Source organism: Crocodylus siamensis, chromosome 1, assembly GCF_052110815.1.
Source record: "Crocodylus siamensis isolate JL-2025a chromosome 1, ASM5211081v1, whole genome shotgun sequence".
Taxonomy (NCBI): Eukaryota; Metazoa; Chordata; order Crocodylia; family Crocodylidae; genus Crocodylus; species Crocodylus siamensis.
The window spans coordinates 424,574,541-424,588,690 of NC_143395.1; the positions used below are offsets into that span (position 1 = coordinate 424,574,541).

A 14,150-nucleotide genomic window follows, 5' to 3' on the forward strand; every position below is an offset into this window, starting at 1 on the left:
CCCTTAATGCACATTAATTTAAGCTAATGCACATTAAAGCATCACATGTAGATGCATCCAGTGAAATTCAAGAATGGGACCCAGACCCCCTGTGGCTAGATGGTGCAAAGACTAAGCTTTGAGTCCACGTCCTGCCAAGCAGGATCCAAGCCCTGAGGGTGGCACAGGGGCTCCCTGAGCACTGTATGGGGTCAGGAGTGCCTAAACCCTGCTCCTATGGGGCTGGGCTGGCCTGGTGCTGGATTCTTGGGCAAGAGGGGCTGAATACATTCCCTCTCCTTGGTGCTTCCAGCCAAGCAGCGTGCGGCAGCTCCCCTTCATGGAGGCACCTGCTGGTCCCATTCACTGTGCCTAGCTCTGGGCTATGGGTTTCTCTGTTGAAGCCGGATACTTCGGTGTTAGCCCCTGCCTGCCTGGCTCTTCCCCCTCAAGGCCTGTGGTGGGTGAGGGGCACTCAGTGACTTCCAGGCTGAGGCAGGGCCGGTGTGCGGATGCTTTCCTCCCTCATGCCTCTTTAGGCTACAGGCCACCACTTTACTGGACCCACAGGGTTTAGCACTCACGGGAATGATCTGTCCCTGCCCCATGGAGTCATTTTGCAGACCACTGGTGTTCATTGGGGATGCGTCGATGCTTGGCTGTGTGGTGAGGTGGGAACGCAGGAGTCACCACACCAGTGTGGGCCTGGGGTCCTGTGCACTGGTAGTGATGGTGCTCAGCCCTCGGGATCCCACATGGGATGGCTTGCTCCCTCTCTCCATGGAGGGCTTAACCTGACACAGCATCAGAGAGGCACAGGGATATCCAAAGTGATTGTTAAACTAGACTGAGGGGGGAGAGGGACATACTGCATGAGGCATGGCCCCTCTCAGGGAGTTAAGATGGTGGCTAAACAGGGGGGACTGACACGTTCTTTGCCAGGGACTTGATCTCAGCTTATGCTCACACAGCCCTCCCTACCCAGGCAAACTCATTGAATCACATGGAACCATTCTGGGTGGTAAAGTACCTCCCCCAGGCCAGCATTGGCAACAATAGGGCCTGAGAGACCTGCAGACAATTTCACTCATTGCCCCCCCCCCATCGCCCCAAATGTAGCCAAGGGCCATGGGGCACAGCCCCAGGCCTTAGCATGCGCCTGACCTTGTTGTTCCCAGAGGCACCCCTGTAGAGCTCCACCTCTCTGGGCACTTGTACACATGATGCTGAGACAAAGTACAAGTGATGAAAATTCCCCCTTGTGTGGCTTAATGGTGTCACTTTGACATATACGCAGAATTTGCAGGTTTTAAATTAGTTCTCATAAACCACTTCCCGATGTAGTTTAGTTTGCATTGTTGCAACTTGCAGTGACAAAGCCATAAATCTATTGTGTGTGTGTGGTAATTCACTGTTTCCAGCCATGCCAGCTCACGCTCCAGCTCAGCCCATCCATACCCCTCCAGCCCTGTCCTCCCCTTCCCTCTGCTCAAGGATGGCTGCTGTAACCCTATCCTGTTCTCCTCACCAGCCCACCACTGAATGCCAAGACCATGTGGCACCTCTTCCGCGTGTCTCCAGAGAACCTGCGGACCTACCAGACCTTCCCCTCGGGCAAGCGGGTGACCAGCCAGGAGAGGGAACTCAGAGATAGCTTCTTCGAATTCAGAGCTTGAGGCATGCGGGGGGGTATCCCTTCCGTGCCAGCTGGACTTCTGGAGGAGGTTACATTCCCGGAGGGAGAGACCGTGGGAAATAAAGCCCTGAGAGTGCAGCAGGGCCTTGGATTTTCTCCCCTCTCTGGAAACCCTGGCGGTGTCTGGCCTGAAGAATGCATGGAGCTATGGATGCAAGCCACAGCCTGCCAGCACAGAGGTTCATTTTGCAGAAATTCAGCTGCTCTCTGGAGCAATGCCCCGTCTGCCCCACACAGCCTCCTGTTATCCTGCAGACAAACTCTGAACACAACCCAAATCCACCCCACACCCGGTCTCCCATGATGACAAACTGAGGTGCAAAAGAGAGGCCCAAAATCAGCTTATCCTAGCCCTATCTGACTTCTGTCATAATGGCACCTCGCAGTCCTTAATATGCATAGCCTCAGGGTGGGGTAGAGCTATGATGTCCGTTGCACAGAAGGGGAAACTGAGGGAGGACGATGTGTAACTGTGTAGTCAATGGACTTGGCACCACATCAAAAGGGGTGCAGACACATGTTACATAGCCCCAGTATGTAGCAAACTGTGCAAATCCAGAGTGAAGTTATTCATTGAGAAACACGCTGTAACTTCACTCTGGGGTTGGGTGGGGGAGAGCCTGGGGCTGTGCAGAGTAAATTCACCCTTAATTTTCTTCCATGGTAAGATGCAGACATCCCCGTTCCTCTATATGTTGGAGAGATTTTGCCTTGTTTCAGTGGAACTGGCTGCCCCACAACACACTCCCATACTTGTCAGGGATCTCACAGCCCCGCTGGGCTCAGCCTCACAGCCAACATACATGGCAACAAACCCAAAGGTCAAGAGACAGCAACACTGGGTGCTTCCATCTGTATTCTGAACCACAAAGGTAAACAAGGAATAGCTTGCCAGGCCCCTCTCCGGCAGGCCATGGGATCAATGAAGGGCTTGTCTCTGGAGATGCAGGCCTCTGTTCCCTACAAGCAGCTTCTGCCAGGGCCCTGGGGTCAGAAGCAGATCCTAAAGGAACTGGAGAAGGATGGTGGATAGTTAGAAGCCACGTCACAAGCCACATACTTGCATGACCTAGGAGCTGCGCTGCAGCCTGAGACCAGGGTTGAGGGATGTATCTATGCTCCCAGCATCTTAAAGCAGGGTCATGATTTGAGGCAGTGGCCACATATTACCCCTGCACCCTCCTTGAGTACCACTGTGATCCCCTTCCCCTGCCTGCTCTGCTTTCTGCTCCCTGCCCTGTTGTTCTGCTTTCTGCACTATCTGATGCTCTTCTGCCTGTCTCTCTGCAGAGCTGTGTCCAACCATTGTCCTCCTAGCTTCGTACTGGACTGCAATTCCCTAGGGTGGGGTGTGAGCCTGAGCTAACAACAGAGGGTCATTAAGACTTGGTGATCTTCCATTCACACAGCAGCTGTCCTGGACACTGGGTCAGCTGCTGCCCAGGACAAACCATTTTTGAAGTCCATATGCTACAAAAGGCATCACCTGCCTGGGGTCTCTGATGAGGCTGACCGGGCAGCCCTTAGACATAAAGGGCCAAGGGTTAGAAAGCAGGGGGTCCCTCACTGCCCACTGGGGGGATGGAAGGACAAGGGGTGTAAAACAGCTGGTTGTAGACAGGCTCCCTGTTTGGAAGGAGAAGCCAGGCACAGGGGACAGGAGAGCAGGTAGGCCCTTGCACCCCTCTGAAGACTCTGGCCTGAGTTCAGGGAGTACTCAGGAAGCAGAGGGCTGGAAGAAGGTATATGGGCTGATTGCATAATCTGCGGCTACATACGACCCTGAGTTCATTCAACTAAGGAGTGAACGAGGCCTTGCAGAGCTTGTGTGTCTGCCTGTGCTCACATCTCCCCGAAGAGGGGAACAGATATCCCAGAGGGCCTGTGACACTGGAAGGGTGTGCTTGGGCATCTCAGGGGCTGGGAGCCAGGCCCCCGGGGTCCTGACTGGTCTCCGTATGGAGGCATGGATTTAAATGCTACATGGCATGTGAGACACATGCAATGGTCTTGTGCATATTGTAATCTGCCCCTCCTCCAGGGCTGCCCCGTTTATACCACAGTCCCCTGAACACAGCCCTCTGGTCCTCTCCATTAGGTCTGAAGGACCAGAATGCTGTCATCACTTCACGAAGAAGTACCACAAGAGCCTGGGCCCATCAAGTGTGGAGAGGGGCTGAAGATGGGGACAGCACTCCTTAGATCAAGGGAAGCACATGGCTGCAGAATGGTGGAGCCTCAAAACATCATCCTGATGGGCAGCTAGCAGGGGGAAACCTCCCTGGCTGTGACCGGCAGGGGCTGCAGCAGGCCAGCTGCTTCTGTGGAGCTGTGCCAGAAACATCATAAAACAGGGCTTTGTGGGATATGCACATGCAGCCTTCAAAGGGACTCTTCCTAGCTGCTCTGGAAGATGCCCAGCACAGTTCTGGCTGGGTATGCATGTGTACTAATAATCAATGCACCCCTTCTTTATCCTAACTCTAGAAAGCCTCTTTGCAGCTTAAACCCTAGGGTGCCAGGCTGCAGCAGTCAGTGTCACAGATTCAGCATATTATGTACTCCCAGAGGGGAAGAAAGCCCTCCTAAATGTTACAGAATAAGAGCTGGCCAAGGTCTAAGACCCCCTGAAATCCTGGCTTAGAAACTGATGTTTTCTGAGAGTGTCAAGCCAAAACCATAGCTCCCTGGACGGATCTGACCTGGTTTCACCACTGCCTTGGTCTTTTTCCAACCCTCCCATTTATCCATCATAAACATGGTTGTGAACTTTCCCATTGTTCTCTTGCCTACAACTCCAAGCACCATGGGAGCCTGAGACATCCCCAAGTCACTTGCAACTCAAAGAATAATAATAAAAATCACTCTTACTGCATAAAGTCGGAGGATTTAGACATGGCATGCTCAAATTCGGCCAAGGATAGCATGTTGTCCTGGATCAGGTCTGCCTCTCCCAGAATCTGCAAGACCCAAGAGTGAAAAGCTTGGGAGGAAGATCTACTGGCATTAGAGCAGCTGTGTTTAATTTCTAGACATGAGTAACCCTGCTTGAAATGTGTTATGAGGCCAGAAGCCAAAGGGGAAAAACTCTAGACACTGATACAATCTTCAGGATGGGCAGTCCTGCAAAAACCAGCCTGGACCCCGAAGGAAAGGGGTAAATGCTGGCCGGGAGGCTACATACTCGGGTTGTCAGGGCGATGAGGTCCTCTTTGTTCAGGTAGTCGGTGTTGAGCAGGCGTTGGATGATGCTTTGCAGGTCTTCCTTGTCAATGAAGCCATCCTCATTCAAGTCTGTGGGGAAGAAATGTGGGAAGGTGGAGGAAGGAAGCTGGCTTTGGGAGGGCTTGGTATTTGTTTCTGCAATAACCCTGAGCGCCACCCCCCCTGATGCTTGTTGCTGGGCAAACAGAGAATGGAAGGATGGTTCCTGCATCAAAGCGCTGCCAGTAGTAGAGCTTCATGTTAGGGCTGATTAGAAATTCTCTACAATGCATTATGGCCAGGGAAGCCTGGGATACTCTGCTCCCTGGAGGAGTCAAAAATCCCAGTGCATCATGGGTGATACACCCTGTGGCAGAAAGCCACTTTTGTTTCTCCCCAAAATCTCTGACAATGTGATTAGGATGGGCCCAGCAGAGGAGACACACCTTTACCCTATCTCTTTAGGTAACCTGACCTTGGCTACTTTCCTGCTCCCTCTGCCTATGGGACTGGTATCACCTACCTGGGTGAGGGGCATCTACCTGGTGGGCTAGAGTCTGCCCGGCAACTAGTGATGTATTTCAAATTGGCTGGCCAATAGCCAACAGGTGCTGGCCTCCACTGGACCAGGTGAACAAGGTCACAGGGGCTATATAAGTTAAGACTGCCCAGGAGGAGGGGGCAGCAGCCGTGCAGGGACTCAGAGAGGAGCTTGACCATCTGAAACTGGCTCTCACCCCCATAGCTCAGGAGCTGGGAATGGCCTGCCTCCAGAGGGGATCTCCAACAGCCTCGGGATGATGCTTGTGAGTAAGCTACTCGAGATCTGGTTAGATATCTAGCTGGCAGTAACTCAGATGCGTGATCAAAAGGCTACCTCAGCCAGACTGTTTTGCTCTATGGGATTTCTATATTGCTCAGTCTTGTACCCTATTTTCACCCTACCCCTGTAATCAATAAAGTTCTCCTTTGTGACCGGTGTGGGAGGCTTATTGAGGGGTGGGTTTAAATTATGCCTAGGAGGCCCCTTAGGTCTGCGGACTAAGGGAGACTTTCCTTTTTGCCCCCAACTTGGGGAAGTGCCCCAAGTGCCTGTACTGGGTTGAGTACCCATTGGACTAGTAGGCCTGTGTTTCCCCAAGAAAACAGGGCTGAGAGAGTCCCTTCTCGGGGTGGTGGCAGCTTATGTTACCCCCAGGCTAGCAAGTGTGCTCCAGGAAGGGGGTCAGCTGGACGCGAGGTGCCCCCAGGGAGGCGCTCAGAGCCTGGAAGGTGGTGAGGCGCAGGGAGGTGGGGAGTTCAACGCAGGAGCGTCCCCTACTGGCCCGCCACATGTGGTGGTAGAGTGGGATACAAATACCCTGCTGTATTAGAGGCATAATATGGGAAGAGGAATAGAGTCACTGAAATCCCTTGAGCAAACAATTTCTAATTTGACATTGGGTTGACTGGATAGTGTAGATAGCCAGGATGGTGGACCAGTATGTCCAAATGACTGTGCCTGAACTAAAAGAAAGGGAGAGGCCTTCAAGTGAAGAAAGGGCTAAAGAAAGAAGAGCTGATTAAACTCCTGTGCAACAATGATTCAGCCACAGAGCCACCTTCACGCACGTCAACTCAAGTCCTCCCCAGAATCACATTCCCGCATGTCAAGTTTGGGAGCTGCTGAGAGATCACCCCCTACTGAGGAGCACTGGAGGTACCAGATGCGGCTAGAAGCTGAGGAGAGAGAAAGCAAGCGCAAGTTTGAGCTGGAGTTGAAAAAGATGGAGCAGGAGGAGAAAAGGATGGAGCTGGAGGCAAAAAGGATGGAGCGGGAGGCCCAGCATGAAAAGGCCCAGTGCCAAGAGGCAGAGGCCAGGCGCAAGCACAAACTAGAGGTACTCCATCTGCAGCCCAACAGGGGAGAGGCGGGCCTTCTACAAGTGCCTGGGGGACACCCCAAACCGAACTCCCCAGCCTTCTCTCGCTACCAAGTTGGAGACTATCCTGACGTATTCCTCAGCATCTTCGAAAGGCAAGCCTGATGGTAGAAGGTGCCCAAGGAGGAGTTCATGATGCACATGGCTGCTCTGGTAGAAGGTGACATGGCAGTGGTCCTGAACAGCCTGCCCTCGGATGCAGCTGATGACTATGATGCCTTTAAAAAGGCCGAGTCTTCAAGGTTCAAGTTAGGACTGAATTATTTCCGGAAAAAATTCTGGAATATTCGCCCACAACCCGAGAAGACAATGGCTGATTTTGTGGCCCTGGTGTGGGATGCACTCCTTAAATGGGCAGACGGAGCCAAGGCTGACAATAGAGAGAAGCTGCTCCATCTCATGGCACTGGACCAATTTTATTACTACTGTCTGAGGGAGATTAAAACCCTAGTCAAGGACAGGACCCCCAAAACCATTCAAGAGGTCACCGAAATTGCAGATCAGCTGTTGCAAAATTGTGAGGGGCCAGACAAGAAACCCCCTTACTTTGGGAAGGAAAAGAAAGGGGTCCAAAGAGTGGGGAAGGGAGGGCCAGGTCCAAAAGGGGAAACGGGGCCGTCCCAGACCGCAGATGCAATGGGTGGTGGTGGGTGTACTGCAGGAGGTACCAGGCTTGGACTTGGGCCACTGCAGTTCACTTCCTGCCCCAAACACAGGAAGTGTGTCCTTGGATGAGTTGCATAGTCTACCCTGTTTGCCCTTAGTGTATCCTGTGTGATATTGTCCACCCACCGTGTGTGACCTTGGGTGAGTGGCTTAATCTACCCTGTCTGCCCTTAGTCTACCATATGTGGCATTCTCTACCCTGTGTGACCTTGGCTGACTTGCTTAATCTACCCTGTTTTGAGGTCCCCATCGGTGATGTGGAGAAAACATCCCCTCCCTATGTCACAGGGGTGCTGGGAAAGAAGACTCCTTTGGGAATCTGTGAGATTAGCCAAGCAGGTGAGTAGACAGGCATGGCCTCAGAGCCAGCAGAGCTTGGCTGATTTATGCCATCTGAAAAGCAAGCCTGGTATACATGGCCATCAGGGGTACATCCATGTATTTCCCCCGCATACCTACCAAGCACTCCTAGCAGTATCCTGAAAGGGCTGTGTTACACAGTACTTTTAGGTGGCTCAGGCAGCTCTTAACCCCTGGATTATCCACACATTAAGATGTGCAAAGTAGTTTTAAGCAACCTTTAGGCATCTTACAGTCAAACCACTCCAGGGCAGGTTTATCTGTGCTCCATGTTACCCAGCTCATGTTCCACAAATGTGTGGCCACTCCCCAGAGACAAGCCACCCAAGTTTCAGTCCTCCAGCATCCCATGATGCAGTGTTCGCTCCCCACAACATCCTGTTGGGTGTGGATAGCTCCTGGCTGTAGCTCCTAGCCAGGCCCCTGCTCAACAGCTTTCTAGTCACAGCTGTGCAGGTCGGGGACAGTCAGAGAAGGTTTTTTTGCCTGAAGCTGTCACTATAAACTCAAGCTAACACTAACAGCAATCAATGTTTGAGAAGCTTGAAGTGCAACATATACCATGGCAATGTGTGGCCGGCATGTGGTATTAGTTGAATTGTCTCTGAGGTTGGCACCAGTGGTGCCACCAAATTCTGCTGGATTCCTATACAAGCCCCTCTCTTCTGCCAGGACAAATGAGATCTGACAGCTTGTGCCTATGCTTGTCCTGACAATAAGAGGATGGGTGAGGGCAGAAGCCTGACTCCCTCCCCTTAGGAGAGGAGATGGCTCATGTGCCCATTCTCCCAGCCCCGGGAGAAGACTGTCGTGGTTTAACCTCCTTTCCAGTAGACCTCTGCAGCTCCCTTGCTCCCTTGCCAAGTGGCTTTTTAGCATGCATTGCTATGAAGTACCCCAGTCCTGTTTGTAATGCACAGTCCCCCATTTGAAATGCAAATCCGTGCTAGGCCATGAGACACTCTGTGCAGCAACTGCTTTGGAAATGCCAAGATAGTTTCAGGAATTTCTTTAGGGCTGTTTCTCTATCGCTGACATCTGACGTTCAGCCGCCCTTTTAAATGCATCCTTTCATCACTCTAGATCATGCATATTTATGCCAGTTTGATGAGCAGACTAATGAGGACAATGTAGCTGAACTTCAAAAGTGTCCTATTGATGTATAGGGAAAAGCCCTGGTGTCTTTAGCCCATTTTTAAAACCACTTTAAATTCTCATTTCTCTACAATTCTGTACTGATACAAAATTAAGCTAACTCTGGGCTCAGTTCTGCAAGTAGGATGCATGAGATTCCTATTAAAAATAAAGTCCCTCATGTATAAACAGCCAATGGATTGGACCTGGAGTGGTCTATGTCTTTAAATATAGAGAGAATCTTTGTTAGCATTATCATTCACTAAATCTGTTTGTCTTCATAGAATCATAGACAATTCAGGTTGGAAGGGACCTCAGGAGGTGACATCTAGTCCAACTGCCTGCTCAAAGCAGTATCAGCCCCAACCAACTCATCCCAGACAAGGCTTTGTACACCAGGGTCTTCAAAACCTCCCAGGATGGAGAGTCTACAACTTGTCTAGGGAGCCTGTTTCAGTGCTTTACTACCCTTCTCATGAGAAAGTTCTTCCTAATATCTAGCCTCAACTTGCCTTGCTGCAACGTGAGCCCATTGCTCCTTGTTCTGTCATCTGCTCTCACTGAGAACAATTGCTTTACACATCTCTCCCTGAAGTACCTGCTGGTACATTCCTGAAAGGTTGGTTTATGCATAATCACTTTACTGAGTGACTAAGTCATAAGAACTGAAAGACTCTACAAGCACTTCTTATTGGGTTGTTCACTTGTTCCGAGTGCTCAAATTCAAGCCAATAGCACTCCTGCAGCAGCAAATGCTATGCTCAGTCATAATTTTGTGCAGGGTCTAACAATAATTAATGTTTTACTGCTCTAAGGAACAAAATTCCTTTCACATCTATTGAGTCATTGTAGAGAAGAATGGTGCCCTGACTTCCAAACACACAGAGAATGTGAGAAGTTTTCTGTATTATTTTTACAAACCTGCAAAATTTCCGTTCCCCACTTCCCATTCCTGTGTTGTGAAGGGTTCATTTCTTTCATGGGATAGAAGGAAAGCAGTGAAGAGAGACTAATACACCAGTTTTGAATGCTTCAGTCCATCAAAAACCATCAGTGTATCAACGGAGTTGCTTTGGAAATACAATGGAAGACCAATGACTGGGTTTTACTCTCTCTCAGCTGTTGACCCAGCTAGAAAAAGAAGTATAACCAGAATCTCTGGATCTGGATAAAGAAATGAGGTGTTAACAGGCAATAATAAGAATACTGCCAGGCAGTGCAGTGGGTTTTTTGAACCCTGGATGTGTAGGCAGGAAGAAAGAAGTTGCCTTCAAACACAAGGGGTGCCTCTAGACTTCGCTTCACCTTGCTAACTTAAAAGCCTTTCTCACACTTCCATTTAATCCAGCAACCATGCATAGCAATGGCATGGCACAGCTTAGGTGGTAAGCCATATGCTTGTCCAACAGGATCAGTGCAATGATCAGGGGTGAGATTCCAAGTCAGGGTTGAGTGCTGAGGTGAGAGCCAAGGGAGCCAAAGCAGAAACAGGGGCCAGGCCCCTTTCTCATGATAAGCACCATTAGCATGACTGCAGTGGAGGTGACTAATATGTGAGGCACTGTTTTGTCCTTTTCCAGTTGGAAAACTTTTGAGGAAGCAAGGAATCAAGCTCTTGGGGACCTCCTAACTGGACCATGGTGAGCAAGTGGTACTGAACTAAGGACCCATTCCTGGAGGAGTTGAATCATGGGGATCCTCCTTGGAAAAAGTTGAGGACCAGGGCCCTGCCCAAAGAAGGACAGACTCCCTGGAAGAAAGCATTTCATGCCTTTTGGCTCTGTGATGGGCTGCTACACAGAATGCTGGTGCCACTCTAGAAATACATAATGGTATGACTACAAACCCCAAGCTCTGGGAGGGGGCTGGGAACAGTGCATCCTGGGATGCTAGAGGCCTATAATTGCTCATTTTATTTCCCTGAAGCAGACTAAAGTTATCCTAACAAAAGCTGGGTAGCAAGACCCAAAGCTAACCCTCGCCTGAAGTGGAATCCCTTTGAGACACTCACAGGGCACTTAGCATATACTAATAATTGTAATGTGTGGACACTCATGTTTTAAGTGCCCTTAGTTTTAAATGGAGTCACTTTCAGATGCTCAGAGGGCACTTAGCATGTACCAATGAGCTTTAATGTGTGGACACTTACGTTTTAAGTGCCCTTAATGTGATCTAAATGTAACTTCCCCCTAAGATAAAAATCTTGTATCCTAGACTGAAGCCTTAGACAGGAAGAGAGGGGCTCTGGGTTGAAAGCAGACTAAGACGCAGATTTCTTTTTGAGGATCAAGCGTTCTAGTCCTACCAGTCATTATACAGAGGCTTAATATTATGTGAGTAAGGCCACTGAAACTAATGGTATATCAGTGCATGAGCACTGGAGGGAGGACCAGGTGAAGGGTTTGGACCCTAAATATCCTTTGATCACCTAGCACCTATTGTTTTATCACACATCTTGGGATAAGTTTTTTTTTTTTTCCTGCAGGGGTCCTAGCTCTATGAGTCACATGAAAATCACAAGTCTCTGATTTCATTACCAAAACCAAAAAGGAACATTTTTGCCCATCCCATCTGGGGAGAAAACCTGGAAAATGGAGACCCAGAGGGTTTAAAGACAGAAGGTTTGAATCTCACATTTATGACTTCTTAAAACCTCATGATTTTTAAGCTAATACCTTGATTTGGAGGACCTGACTTGTGATACTGGAAGGCTAGGGATTGGTGGAGCTGTATTGTTCTTATTCTACCTCAATGTTTATTCATGTAGGCTGAGATTTTTGGAAGGGACTGGTCATACTGCCTGCCTGCATAAGATCTCTGACACACAAACACTTAGAACTTTCTGAAAACTCTTTCACATGCCTCCATTCAGGCTCCTGAATAACTCCTCACATTTGACAAGCATGGCCTATTTTCCCAACGTGTAGAGTGCGGCTGTTGTAGACTTCACATACATAGATTATACAGAAACACACAACAAAGAACGTTCGTTTGCCCAGTGCCAGCTCGGTAAGACTCTCCCCTTCCCATGCACACTGGGGCAGGCTCTGTGGTCTCTCCCTGCTGACTCATAATGTCCAAGAGCCGAGGGTGTGGGTGGTCTCACCGTAAATGTAGAAGGCATATTCAGCCTTGAGACGGGGAGAAGCTCTGTCACTAAAGATGGAGGCCATTCCTAGAACATCTTCAAAGGAAAAGGTGCCGTCACAGGAGAATACTTTGCAAATTCTGTCCTGAAAGGGATTTACCTGGATGGGGAAAGAAGGGGTTGATTAAATAAACCCTGCTTACATTATAGACAATATACCAACAGAATCATCATCTTCATTAGACAAATTGGAAGATTGGGCCAAAAAAAAATCTCATGAGGTTCAACAAGGACAAGTGCAAGGTCCTGCACACAGGAGTGAACAACCCCATGCACCAATGCAGGCTGGAGGCTGACTGGCTGGGCAGCAACTCTGCAGAAAAGGACCTGGGGGTGACAGGGGACAAATAGCTGAATATGAGCCAGCAGTGTGTCCTAGTTGCCAAGAAGGCTAACAGCATCCTGGGCTACACTGGCAGGAGTGTTGCAAGCAGATTGAGGGCAGTGATTCTTCCCGTCCTTTCTGCACTGGGGAAGCCAGAGTGTCCTGTGTCCAGTTTCGGGCCCCCCACTACAGAAACGTTGTGGACAAATTGGAGAGAGTCCAGCAGAGAGCAGCAAAAATGGCTGTGGGGCTGGGGGACAGGACTGGTGAGGAGAGGCTGAGGGAGCTGGGCTGATTTAGTCTGCAGAAGAGAAGACCAAGGGGGGATTGAAGAGCAGCCGTCACCTCCCTGCAGGGGGGCTGCAAAGAGGACTGTTCTCAGTGGGGGCAGATGAAGCTGCAGCAAAGGAAGTTGAGGTTGGATATTAAGAAAAACTCTCTCATCAGGAGGGTAGTAAAGCACTGGAATGCGTTACCCAGACAGGTTGTGGACTCTCCATCCTTGCAGGTTTTGAAGCCCTGGCTAGACAAAGCCTTGGCTGGGATGATGTAGCTGGGGCTGGTCCTGCTTGGAGCAGGGGATTGGACTAGATGTGACCTCCTGAGGTCCCTTTCAACTTGAATTTTCTATGATTCTGTGATTAACAACAACAGGAAAACATGAAATTTAAATGAAGCTTCCCAATTTTTCTGTAGCGTTCTCAGCCTCGTGGGGACCAGCTGGTCCCAAGGCTGGGTTTCATCCTACACCGGTAATACCAGGGATCTGAAAAATGATTGTTCCTATAAAACAAAGCTCTAAAAATAATTCCAAGAAATTGGCACCACTTGTACCTTTGTCACGAGGCTTGTGGTAGTTTATCATTTTTAGACTCCTAGCTCCTCAAGTCCTGTGTTAACTTCAGCTTTTGTTTAAAAGAAAAAAGGACATTTCTTCAGTGGAGGGTTTGTAGAGAGTAGGTTCAGAACATGACTTCAGCATCGCCGAAAGAAAATGACAAAGTACATCTAAAATATATTCTTTTTAAGCCCCTCTCATGGGTTTGGGGGGGGTCCTGATTCATCATTTTGGCATAAAGGGTGGCAGATAAACAGGTTGAGCAGTTCTTTTCGAGCCATGATTCTCAGCCAGAGTGATGCATTGCCCTGGGGTGCTATGAAATCCTTTTAAGGGTGCCACGGAGAGCCAGACAGCCTCAGCACTATTAGGTGTGCAAACATCTACACATGGTCACGAGATAAAGCCCAAGATTTCAAGTATGAATCCACAGGGTCAGAAATGCCCTGAGCTGTTGTGGCCTTTCTGAGCTGGACCAGAGAGAGTTGCCTTAGTATTTTTTCGTAATCAAGAAATGAGTGAAAGATATAGCTGGCATTTTCTGAGGGGGCTTTGAATCTAATGGGGGGTGCTTCATTCTATGGGCAGGTGCCTTGAGTCTAAAAATGTTGCGAACCACTGTTTTAGGGTGAAATGAAGAAGTCTGAGGCACAAATGATGTTCTAGCACCATCTAGAGAGGGGATAACTGCTTGTCTTTCAGAGTGTTAAGGACTAGTTCTATAAAGAAACACACACGTTTTACTGCAATAATCATCTATTCCCTAATCAAAATATAGATAAAAATAGAAGGTTTGGGACTGGTTTACTTCCATTTGCTGTAGCTACAACTGCTCATTAAAATGGAAAGAGCATGCTATAACCATAGCACACTGTGAG

The 14,150-nt window shown here is 49.3% G+C and overlaps 2 protein-coding genes across 2 annotated transcripts in view; one reads left to right on the plus strand and one right to left on the minus strand.

Annotated features, from left to right (window-relative positions):
* CIMIP2C (ciliary microtubule inner protein 2C) overlaps positions 1-2,473 on the plus strand; it is a 46,792-nt gene extending 44,319 nt beyond the window's left edge. Inside the window, exon 4 of the mRNA XM_090031168.1 lies at positions 1,511-2,473. Coding sequence (XP_089887294.1) covers positions 1,511-1,655 — 145 coding nt within the window. The 3' untranslated portion in view covers positions 1,656-2,473. The remainder of the gene's footprint in view (positions 1-1,510) is intronic.
* Positions 2,474-2,564: 91 nt separating this feature from the next.
* The window catches only part of CIB4 (calcium and integrin binding family member 4), a 72,652-nt gene continuing 61,066 nt past the window's right edge, over positions 2,565-14,150 (minus strand). The window contains exons 5-8 of the mRNA XM_090063559.1: positions 12,068-12,209; positions 4,860-4,969; positions 4,547-4,635; positions 2,565-2,687 (exon numbers count right to left, since the gene is read on the minus strand). Coding sequence (XP_089919685.1) covers positions 2,666-2,687; positions 4,547-4,635; positions 4,860-4,969; positions 12,068-12,209 — 363 coding nt within the window. The 3' untranslated portion in view covers positions 2,565-2,665. The remainder of the gene's footprint in view (positions 2,688-4,546; positions 4,636-4,859; positions 4,970-12,067; positions 12,210-14,150) is intronic.